General features: G+C 45.0%; 1 protein-coding gene across 6 annotated transcripts in view; it reads right to left on the bottom strand.

Moving 5' to 3' along the window:
* ccdc18 (coiled-coil domain containing 18) overlaps nucleotides 1-12,505 on the bottom strand; it is a 128,035-nt gene that overhangs the window by 105,804 nt on the left and 9,726 nt on the right. For 4 of the 6 annotated variants that reach the window (XM_080195230.1, XM_080195232.1, XM_080195236.1 and 1 more), the window contains exon 2: nucleotides 220-334. The exons of the other annotated variants lie outside the window; for them this stretch is intronic. In XM_080195230.1, coding sequence (XP_080051356.1) covers nucleotides 220-296 — 77 coding nt within the window. In that variant the 5' untranslated portion in view covers nucleotides 297-334. The remainder of the gene's footprint in view (nucleotides 1-219; nucleotides 335-12,505) is intronic. 6 annotated transcript variants of the gene reach the window in all.

Genomic DNA, 12,505 nt, shown 5'->3' with positions numbered 1-12,505 from the left:
ACATTAAGTTCTACTTGATAAGAGATGTTTTCTTAAGTTCAGTACGGTCAGTCACTCTGCTAATTATATTTACGTGCAGGAGTTGAGAGCTACATCCCACTATATAGTACCTATTATATGAATGCATTAGAAGGTTCACTTCAAGAATTTCTGCTTTTGTGCTGCAACTATCTGATTTATAACAATTACAAAAACAATAGTTGCTATTCAAGTTCTGACCTGAAGTCTGTCTTTGGGCTTGGTAAACTTTTTTCAGTCTTCATGAGTCTCTTTCTCAAAGTCACCAAATTATCCATCCACTTATCCTTTTGGCAACAAACCAACGTTCATCACACTACAAAAGCAAGTGTTCAAACTAGTTTAAAAAATTATATTTTACAATTGACTTTGTTCATTTGTGATGGAGGTATTAACAGTTAATTCAGAACAACATCTGGATAAGATATTCTTTAACATCTGGTTAAGCCAAAATTCAAATGGCAATTTTTTCGAGAGACCAAATGGCAATACCATCATCAACTCAAAACAAAAGCAATAATTTTTGAAAAGCTTTCATTTATATAGCATTTTTCATCGCAGGACATTCTAAAGCATTCTCTGGGTTTGGGAAGTCCATCCTAAGTTATCTTGAGCCACTCACTTCAGAATAACTGAGTGACTTGCTTCATCATTACAAGGAGGCAAAAATGGTAAGGGTAGCACATTCCCTTCAAAGGACACGGTTGAATTCATGGGTTTTTGATGAAAAATCTACCAGCTTTTATCATTTTTTTTTCCATTGCTACCACATGAATTAGCATATTTATAGAAATCAAATTAACTGTTTAGAATTTTAAATCATGCCCATCTATTTACTGATCTATTATCACAACCTGCAATATTATCATTTCCAGAGTGATCACCAAATTTGGAACCAAACCACACAAAGAGATAGTGACATGTCAAACAGATAAGAGCACCATTAAAATTAATTTAGCAAGGATTTCAGAGCTTAGGGAATTAAGATCTTGAAGCTGGACAAGAGAATAAAATTGGAGGAACTCAAAAGTTCCTCCAGAGGGTTATAGAGTTGGAGGAAGTTGCATAAGTAGCACTCTCGTCACCAAGTCAGAGGGTTGTGGGTTTAAATCCTAATTTAGCATATAACCTAGCCTATACATAAGAACATAAGAAATAGGAGCAGGAGTAGGCCAACTAGCCCTTCGAGCCTGCCCCGCCATTCAATAAGATCATGGCTGATCTGTCGTGGCTCAGTTCCACATTCCCGCCCTCTCCCCATAACCCTTAATCCCCTCACTTATCAAAAACCCATCAACCCGCATCTTAAAAATATTTAGCGAGGTAGCCTCCACCACTTCAACGGGCAGAGAATTCCAGAGGTTCACCACCCTTTGAGTGAAGAAGTTCCTCCTCAACTCTGTTCTAAACCGCCCCCCCTTTATCTTGAGGCTGTGCCCCCTAGTCCTACTATCCTTTCTGAGCGGGAAGAGTCTCTCCACCTCTATCCTATCCATCCCATTCATCATCTTATATGTCTCAATTAGATCTCCCCTCATTCTTCTAAACTCTAACGAGTACAAGCCTAGTTTATTCAGCCTCTCCTCATAGCTCAACCCCCTCAACTCCGGCATCACCCTAGTAAACCTCCTCTGCACTCCCTCCAAGGCCAAAATATCCTTGCGTAAGTACGGCGACCAAAACTGCACACAGTACTCCAGCTGCGGCCTCACCAATGCCCTATATAGCCACAGCAAGACCTCCCTACTTTTATATTCAATCCCCCTCGCTATGAAGGCCAGCATCCCATTAGCCTTCCTGACCACCTGCTGCACCTGCAGGCTGGGTTTTTGCGACTCATGCACAAGGACCCCGAGGTCCCTCTGCACCGTCGCCTGCTGCAGTTTTTCTCCACGTAAGTAATAATCCTTCCTACCATTATTCCTACCAAAGTGGACCACCTCGCACTTGCCAACATTAAATTCCACTTGCCATTTCCTGGCCCATTCGCCCAGCCTATCTAGATCCTTCTGCAGACTCTCCCCACCCTCTGCACAATTTGCCTTTCCACCAATTTTGGTGTCATCAGCAAATTTCGACACCCTACACTCCGTTCCCTCCTCCAGATCATCTATATAAATGGTAAATAGCTGAGGCCCCAGCACCGACACCTGGGGCACTCCACTAGTCACCATCCGCCAATCCAAATAGCACCCATTGACCCCCACTCTCTGCCTCCTATTTGACAACCAGTCCTCTATCCACGCTAACACCCTACCCCCAACTCCATGCCCCCTGACCTTCTGCAATAACCTCTTGTGAGGTACCTTGTCAAACGCCTTCTGAAAATCCAGAAAGACCACATCCACCGGCTCTCCTCTATCCACCGCCCTAGACACATCCTCATAGAACTCCAGTAAATTTGTCAGACACGACTTCCCTTTAACGAAACCGTGCTGCGTCTGCTCTATCAAGCAGTTCCCCTCAAGATGCCTCGCTATTTCCTCCTTGATGACAGATTCTAACATTTTACCTACAACAGACGTTAAACTAACAGGCCTATAATTCCCCGCCTTTTGCCCGGCACCCTTCTTAAACAACGGCGTAACATTAGCCGTTTTCCAATCTTCCGGCACTTCCCCGGAATCCAGCGACATCTGGAAAATAACCACCAAGGCATCCACTATCACCTCCGCAATTTCTTTCAGGACCCTCGGATGCATTCCATCTGGTCCTGGGGACTTGTCCACAATCAGCCCCTCCAGTCTGTCGAGCACCACCTCTCTAGTAACAGTAATGTCATCGAGACCCTCCAGTCCTACCACCTTTCCATCTCTAACACCCGGCAAATTATTCACGTCCTCCTCTGTGAAGACCGAAACAAAAAAGTTATTCAAGACCTCAGCCATATCCCCATCCCCTACCACTAAGTCCCCCTTCTCATCCTCTAAGGGACCAACGTTCACCCTAGCCAGCCTCTTCCTTTTTATATATTTATAAAAACTCTTGCTATCCTTTTTTATATTAAGCGCTAGCCCAGCTTCATAGTTTCTCCTACCCTTCTTTATCAACTTCTTTGTCAATCTTTGCTGACATTTAAACCTCTCCCAATCCTCTTCTCGCCCACTACTCTTAGCTACTCTAAACGCCTCCGCTTTTAATTTAATACTTTCCTTCACCTCCTTCGTTATCCACGGCTTATTACCTTTCCTCCTACAGTCCTTTTTGACCATCGGAATAAATTTCTGCTGAGCACCAAGAAAGATCTCCTTAAAGATCCTCCACTGCTCCTCAGCAGACCTACCTTCCAACGCGCTCCCCCAGTCCACATTTGCCAATTCTTCTCTCATCCTACCGTACACCCCTCTGTTCAAACAAAGGACGCGTGTCCGGGAACCCACTTTCTCCTCCTCCATCTGCACCAGAAACTCCACCATACAATGATCACTCTCCCCAAGAGGATCCTTCACCGCAAGGTCCCTAATTCTACCCGCCTCATTACATAACACCAGATCCAAGATAGCTCGCTCCCTCGTCGGCTCCAACACACACTGTTCCAGGAAACTATCCCGGCAGCATTCCAAGAACTCCTCCTCAAGCCCACCACATCCAACATGGGTCGACCAATCAATATGCAGATTGAAATCCCCCATAACTACGGCCGTCCCATTCCTGCACGCTGCACTTATTTGCGCGTTAACAGCCCGCCCCACCTCCAGATCATTATTCGGGGGCCTACAGACGACACCCACCAGCGTCTTCCTCCCTTTGCTGTTCCTAATCTCTACCCACAACGATTCCACCTTCTGCTCCTTGGCTCCAATATCATCCCTTGCTACCACCCTGATGCTATCCTTAATCAGCAGAGCTACGCACCCCCCGTTTTCCTCCCGCCTATCCTTCCTAAACACTTGATACCCCTGGACATTCAGCTCCCAGTCCCTGTCACCTTGCAGCCACGTCTCTGTAATGGCCACCAGATCATATCCATTTGTGTCGATCTGCGCCACCAACTCACCAACTCATCCACTTTATTCCTAATGCTTCGCGCATTCAGATAAAGCGCCTTCATCCCAGCCTTCACCTGGACCTTATTTGCTGGAACGCCACCAACCATACTCACGCCCCTTACTCCCTCTATTATTGGGGCATCCTCGGTCTCTATCCTTACCTGTACCGTCTCCTTAACTTTAGACCCCGTAATGTCACCTACCCTCACACCCTCCCCCCCCCCAGTTAGTTTAAAGCCCTGTCTACAGTCCTCTTTACACGATTAGCCAGCACTCTGGTCCCAGCACGGTTCAGAACAACCCCATCCCACCTGAACAGGTCCCACCTACCCCAATACTGGTGCCAATGCCCCATAAATTCAAACCCATTCCTCCCACACCAATCCCTGAGCCACCCATTCACTTCCATAATCCTATCAACCCTACGCCTGTCTGCACTCGGTTCAGGCAGTAGCCCAGAGATGACCACCTTGTCGGTTCTACTTTTTAATTCCATTCCCAGCTTTTCACACTCCCTCCCCAGATCCTCAGTTTGCATTTTGCCTACGTCGTCGGCACCCACATGTACCACAACGACCAGATTCTCACCCTCCCACTCCAGGTTTCTCTGCAGCTCAGATTGGACATACCGGACCCGAGCACCAGGCAGACAACACACCCTTCTGTGCACTTTGTCATTGTGACAAAGGACAGTGTCAATACCCTTCACCCCACTATCCCCAATTACAACTATGTTCCTTTTCCCCTTCTCCTTGCCTATGCCCTGCTGCATCACTGTACCGTGTGCGGTTTGCTCACCAACCTCACCTCCCTCGTCCAGACCGGAAGCAAGAACCTCAAACCTGTTATGCAGCTTGAGAGGCTGAGGCCTCCTCTCCCCACCCTCCTTCCTCCTCTCAGCAGCCCCCTCTTGTTCCTGACCCTTAGAGTTAGCCAGTCTAGGGGGGGTGGATTTCACTTGCACCCCATTGACAATGGCACCCTCTCTCCCCCTGATGAGCCTCAGTGTCTGTAGCTCAGAGGCCAGCTCATCCACCTTGAGCTGGAGCTCCTCCAGCAACCTGCACTTACTGCAGACATGGTCACTGGGGAGGACCCTGGGGTCCACCAGTTCCCACATCATACAGAAACCACACATCACATGCCCCTCCATTATTCACTGTAGTAATGTTGAAAATTTCCACACGAACTCACCTGGCCCTTTTTCTCCCAAGCCCTTTTGATATTAAGCCCTAATTGCTCACTCTACTTCCCTCTCACTCCACTGCCCGCTCAGACGCTGCCCACTGTCTACACCAGGCCTCCTTTTAAACCTGGCGCTGATTTAAAGCTAGCTGGCCCACAACTCCTTCTAACCACTCCCTCAGAATTCTTAAAGCAGTAAATACAATAAATAAATGCTTTAAACAGTTCTACAAAGAACAAAGTGCTTTAAACTTATTTAAACAGGTTTTTAACAGGTAAAATCTTATCTCTCTCTCTGCTCCTTCACTACCTTGGTGCAGTTACTAAAGGGGTGATGCACTGTCAGAGGTGCGATTTAACACAGATCCCACCAGCCCTCTCACAAACATTAAAAAAAACAAACTATCCCCAGGAAAAACTTGAGTGTTAACGGGTTAACAAACATCACTTAAAAAAAACCATTGGGAATTCTCAGTTCCAGATACAGATGAGGAGAAATTTCTTCACCCAGAGGGTGGTGAATGTGTGGAATTCATATCGCAGAATGTAGTTGGAGCCAAAATACTGTCTGACTTCGAGAAGAAATTATATATGGCTTGAGGGACTAAAGAGATCAAGTGATATGGGGGAGGGGTAAATCAGGATATTGAATTCAATGATCAGCTATGATCAAAATGAATGGCGGAACATGCTCAAAGGGCCGAATGGCCTATTCCTGCTTCTGGGGTGGGGGGGGGAATTAGCCCCCACATTAAAACATGTTAAATGACCTTCTGCTAACTCTATCTCTTGATTTTTAACAAAGAAAAACAGCACTTTAACATAATCAATGGTGAAGGCTTTCTCCTACCTACTCATTATTCTGTTTTAGTATTTAGTTTTGCATTTTCTATGAAATCCAGAGGATGATAAGTACCGGCATTGCAAGGAACATTGTAGCAGTTCTTAATTCTACTGCAAATCGATTAATGTCACCAATTTATAGATAGCTGTCTTCATTCAATACAATTCACTTGACGGGATATCAAGAAATGGCTGAAGGTGACAAATACTGCAAAAGCTATGGGCCCTGACAATATACCTGCAATATCACTGACGACATGTGATTCAGAACTTGTCGCACCCCTACGCAAGCTGCTCCAGTACAGCTCCAACACTGGCATCTACCCAATAATGTGGAAAATTAAATAAAATGTGAAATACTATGATGCCAGAAATCAAAAATAAGAAAATGAAAATGCTGGACAAATTTAACAGGTCTGACAACATCAGTTCTGTAGAAAGGTCATACGGTTCAAAACATGGACTCTTATTTCTCTCTTCACAGATGGTGCCAGACTTAGAGTTTATCCAGCATTTTTTATTTCTATAATCATGGAAAATTGCCTAGTGTTCTGTACACAGAAATCTGGACAAACTCATCCTGACCAATTTCTGCCCATCAATCTATTCTTAATCATCAGAAAATTGATGAAAGGAGAAGTCATCAACAGTACTAACAAGTAGCACTTGTTTAGCAATAACCTTCTCACTGATGCCCAGTTTGGGTTCCACATCCTTATAAAGGTTAGAATTGGGAAGTTCGCACAATGTTCAGCACCGTTCAAGACTCCTCAGTTACTGAAGCAGTCCATGCCAAAATGCAGCAAGACATGCACAATATCCTGGCTTCATGCCACACAAACAGCATGGTAGCACAGTGGTTAGTATTGCTGCTTCACAGTGCCAGAGACCCAGGTTCAATTCCCAGTTTGGGTCACTATCTGTGTGGAGTTTGCATGTTCTCCCCATATCTGCATGGGTTTCCTCCGAGTGCTCCAGTTTCCTCCCACATTCTGAAAGACATGCTGGTTAAGTGCATTGACCCGAACAGGCACCCATGTGTGGCAACTTGGGGAATTTCACAGTGACTTCATTGCAGTGATAATGTAACACTTACTTGTGACTAATAAATAAACTTTAAGCACTAGGCAATGACCATCTCTAAGACAGACATACTCTATCCATTGCCCCTTCCATGACATTTAAAGGCATTACCATTGCTGAATACCTCACTTTGAGCATCTTGTAGGTTACACCAACCAGAAGTTGAACTGGACTAGATATATAAATGCTGTGGTTACAAGTGCAAGTCAGCAACTAGGAATCCTGCGGTGAGCAACTCACCCACTGACTCCCTAAAGCCTGTCCACCATCTACAAGACACAAGGTCAGGAATGTGATGGAATACCGTCCGCTTGCTTGGATGAGTGGAGCTTCATCAACACGCACAAAGCTAGGCTCCATCAAACTACCAAACATTCACTCCCTTCACCATCGATTAATAGTGGCAACAGAACGTACCATGTACAAGATGCACTATAGAAACTTACCAGGTCTCCTGAGACAGCATCTTTCATACTCAAAATCACTACCATCGAGAAGATCAAGGGTAGTAGACACAAGGGAACACCACCACCCGGAAGATCCCCTTCAAGCCACTCACCATCTTCATTTGGAAATATATCACTGGTTTTGTTACACATTCAAAATCCTGGAAGGGGGTCCTGAACTGCTCTTTGGGTATACCTACACCACTGAACTGCAGCAGTTTAAGAAAGCAGCTCATCAACACCTTCTTAAGAGTAACAACTGCTGACATAACCAGTGAAGCCCATATCCCTGGAATGAATAAAAATTATTTTTTTTAAACATTCTCCCAATCCTACTTTGTTAGCTTTGCTGAAGATTTGGAAAAACGTTGGCCATGGATTGGTCTTCAAATTCCTAGACTTTGATGGGCATCTAAACCATATTTTTGCCTTGGAAAGAGAGAAAATTCCTGGTTACGTCCAGAACTGCTATAAGGTTTTACTTTTTTTTCCCTGATCTGCAATTTGTGGCAAATGCCACATCATTCACTCTTGGTTTCCAACTCTAGGCTCCTCTCATCATCAAAATGAAGTTTTCTGCTCTGGACTACGTTAGAATTGACTCTTTTATTGATGTTCTGCAACATTTAAAGTACTTCAGATCAGTGGGTTCCTCCTCTGGATGTGGAGAGGGTGTTTCCACTAGTAGGAAAAACTAGAACCAGAGAGCACAACCTCAAGCTAAAAGGACAATCCTTTAAAACAGAGATGAGAAGGAATTTCTTCAGCCAGAGAGTGGTGAATCTGTGGAACTCTTTGCCGCAGAAAGCTGTGGAGGCCAGGTCACTGAGTGACTTTAAGACAGAGATAGATAGGTTCTTGATTAATAAGGGGATCAGGGGTTATGGGAAAAAGGCAGGAGAATGGGGATGAGAAAAATATTAGCCATGATCGAATGGTGGAGCAGACTCGATGGGCTGAGTGATCTAATCCTGCTCCTATGTCTTAAAGTCTACTCAGTTCCACCAATGCTGCAATGACAGAGATTTTACTCTCCTGTTGAGCCTGCGTCTGGCTACTGGTTCAATAGATTTTTTTAGCTTTAGACATTGGGAAATTAAAATGCCAGAGTCAGTGATAGTGATAGGCAAGGAGTAAGGAAAGCATACTCCAATGGACGGTAATAAAGTGTCTCTACTATAACCAATAAATACTATGTTCACCAGCAAAACATATCCACACGGCAACACCCACAGTGCAAACACTGCCATTTGTTCAACTACGTCATCATTCAAGCAATGGATTGCAGACATGCCGTCATCACGTGCACAATGACAAGTACTGATGACTGCTCGGTCAATCACCACTTTATGTCATCTACCATCTTCATCAGCCTGGTCATAAATAGCGAAGACAACAGAAGAAATTCCACAAGCAAATTAACATTGAAGGCCTCTAAAGATCCCAACCAAAGTGGCCCTTCTCAATCAGTAATTCACTGCCAATCTCTCAACCTCCAGCCACAAGGAGCTATAATGTGCCAAGGTTGATGCTAATATCCACCAGTGGCTTTTCTACCAGGAAAACACTGACAGGCTTGACAAAAAGAAGTAAAAGACACAGAATCTAATCAAGTACATGTACAAGCTTTCAACAACAGGAAACTTCACCATAGGTCAAAAGAAATATAATAGTTGTATTGGTGGAAGACATAAAGATGCAACATTAGAACCATGACAAAAAATAATTGCTGGGGAGAGCCAACAACATGCACAGTTTCATTAGCACTGTCAAGGCCAAATGTGGCCCTAGCACCGTGTTGAATGTCAAGTATGACGGGCAGTTTGTCAGGAAGCAGTCAGACATTGTTCACTGGAGGAAACATTGAAGAAATTCTCAGAGAATCAGTTTTCAACGCAAACGTCCTCAGCTCCATTCCTCCATATGGCATCTGACTTGATCTCAAAGTGCAACCCAAGACTGAAGCAAATTTGAAAGGGCCATTCAACAAAAGAAACCCTCTGGAGCAGATGGAGTCCCTGCTTGAATTGAGAAACGATACATTCCTGGCATGGTTGCATAACCTCATAGGGGAAGTTGTGGCGTAGAGATATTGTCACTGGACCAGCAATCTAGATACCCAGGATAATTGAGGACTTGATCAGAAAGAAAAGAAAAAAAGAAAAGAGAAGAAAGGCGTATGTTAGGTCAAGGCAACTGAGAACGGAGAGGGCTTTGGAGGAATACAAAGACAGTAGGAGAGAACTCAAACGGGGAGTTAGAAGGGCTAAAAGAGGTCACGAAATGGTCTTCGCAGACAAGATTAAGGATAATCCAAAGGCATTTTATTCATACATTAGGAACAAAAGAGTTGTTAGAGAGAAAAAAAGAATCGGTCCTCTTAGGGCCAAAGGAGGGGAACTATGTTTAGAGCCCGAGGGAATGGGGGGAGATCCTGAATGAGTACTTTGCATCAGTATTCACAAAAGAGAAGGACTTGTTGTCTGGAAGTGTCTTGGAGGGAGTCGTTGTTCCATTGGAGAAAATCTCCATTACAAGGGAGGAAGTGTTAGGGTTTTTAGGTAACATTAAAACTGACAAACCTCCGAGGCCTGATGGCATTTATCCTATGAAATTGCTAGGCCTCTGACAGAAATCTTTGTCTCTTCTTTGGACACAGGTGAGGTCCCAGAGGATTGGAGATTAGCGAATGTGGTACCGTTGTTTAAAAAGGGCAGTAGGGATAACCCGGGTAACTATAGGCCGGTAGGGAAGTTGTTAGAGAGGATTCTTAGAGATAGGATGTATACGCATTTGGAACATAGCAATCTGATTAGTGACAGGCAACATGGCTTTATAAAGGGGAGGTCGTGCCTTACGAATCTGGCAGAATTTTTTGAGGAGGTGTCAAAAATGGTTGACGAAGGAAGAACCGTGGATGCCGTCTGTATGAATTTCAGTAAGGCATTTGACAAAGTCCCTCATGGTAGGTTGATGGAAAAGGTTAAGGCTCATAAGAACATAAGAAGTAGGAGCAGCAGTAGGCCATCTAGCCCTTCGAGCCTGCCCCGCCATTCAGTAAGATCATGGCTGATCTGAAGTGGCTCAGTTCCAGTTTGCTGCTTTCTCCCCATAACCCTTAATTCCCTTGCCTACCAAAAACCTATCTACCCGTGACTTAAATATATTTAGCAAGGTAGCCTCCACCACTTCAACAGGCAGAGAATTCCAGAGATTCACCACCCTTTGAGTGAAGAAGTTCCTCCTCAACTCTGATCTAAACTGCCCTCCCCTTATCTTGAGGCTGTGCCCTCTAGTCCTGCTCATGGGATAAGAACATAAGAACATAAGAAATAGGAGCAGGAGTAGGCCATCTAGCCCTTCGAGCCTGCCCCGCCATTCAATAAGATCATGGCTGATCTGTCGTGGCTCAGTTCCACTTTCCCGCCCTCTCCCCATAACCCTTAATCCCCTCTTTTATCAAGAACCCATCAACCCGCTTCTTAAAAATATTTAGCGAGGCAGCCTCCACCACTTCAACGGGCAGAGAATTCCAGAGATTCACCACCCTTTGAGTGAAGAAGTTCCTCCTCAACTCCGTTCTAAACCGCCTCCCCTTTATCTTGAGGCTGTGCCCCCTAGTCCTACTGTCTTTTTTGAGCGGGAAGAGTCTCTCCACCTCTAGGACAGGTGGCTAGATGGGTTGATAACTAGCTTGGCAACAGGAGACAGAGAGTAGCAGTGGATGGGTCTTTTTCTAGCTGGAGGTCTGTGACTAGTGGTGTTCCGCAGGGTTCCATACTGGGACCTCTGCTATTTGTGACATATATAAATGATTTGGAGGAGGGAGTAACTGGTGTGATCAGCAAGTTTGCAGATGACACAAAGATGGCTGGACTTGCTGATCGTGATGAACAGTGTCGGACAATACAGCAGGATATAGATAGGCTGGTAAATTGGGTGGTGAAATGGTAGATGGAATTAATCCAGATAAATGCGAGGTATTCATTTTGGAAGAATGAATGTCGGGAGGGGAGTTATACGATAAATGGTAGGACCATGAAGGGTATAGAAACACAGAGGGACTTAGGTGTGCAAGTTTATAAGTCCTTGAAGGTGGCAGCACAGGTGGAGAAGGTGGTAAAGAAGGCATATGGTATGCTTGCCTTTATAGGAAGGGGTATAGAGTATAAAAGCTGGCATCTAATCTTGCAGTTGTATAGAACGTTGGTTAGACCACAATTGGAGTACTGCGTCCAGTTCTGGTCGCCGCACTACCGGAAGGACGTGGAGGCCTTGGAGAGAGTGGAGATGAGGTTTACCAGGATGCTGCCTGATATGGAGGGTCTTAGCTATGAGGAGAGATTGGGGTTGTTCACCCTGAAAAGGCGGAGAATGAGGGGAGACCTAAATAGAGGTGTATAAGATTACGAAGGGTATAGAGTGAACAGTGGGAAGCTTTTTCCCAGGTTGGATGCGAAAATCACGAGGGGTCACAGGCTTAAGGTGAGAGGGGCGAGGTATAATTCGGATGTCAGAGGGAGGCTTTTCACACAGAGGGTTGTGGGGGCCTGGAATGCACTGCCAAGTAGGGTGGAGGAGGCAGACACACTAGAGCTGTTTAAGGCTTACCTAGATAGGCACATGAGCAGACCAGAGATGGAGGGATACAAAATAATGTTCTAGTTGAGGATCAAGAGCCTCAGGATGTTCCTGGGAATTAACAGATTCCTATGGGCTGTCCAACATATTTTATGGCTCACCTGTCTCTTACGTTGGAGCTACTGGGGATCTTCCGTTAATGTCTGTATAGGCTGTTGTATGTTTATTGATGTCTCTGTTTTACATCCACAGGCGATTTAGTCCACCTTGTTAGCCAACAAGGGGCATACACGTGGTGGGTCGTGCAAGGGCTGCTCTTAGATGTTGCTTTGAGAGTTGCCCAGTGCTTCACGTCGTTAG

The sequence above is a fragment of the Carcharhinus amblyrhynchos genome, chromosome 9 (genome assembly GCF_965287045.1).
Source record: "Carcharhinus amblyrhynchos chromosome 9, sCarAmb.v2.hapA, whole genome shotgun sequence".
Lineage (NCBI taxonomy): Eukaryota > Metazoa > Chordata > Chondrichthyes > Carcharhiniformes > Carcharhinidae > Carcharhinus > Carcharhinus amblyrhynchos.
This window is presented reverse-complemented; position numbering and strand designations above follow the sequence as displayed.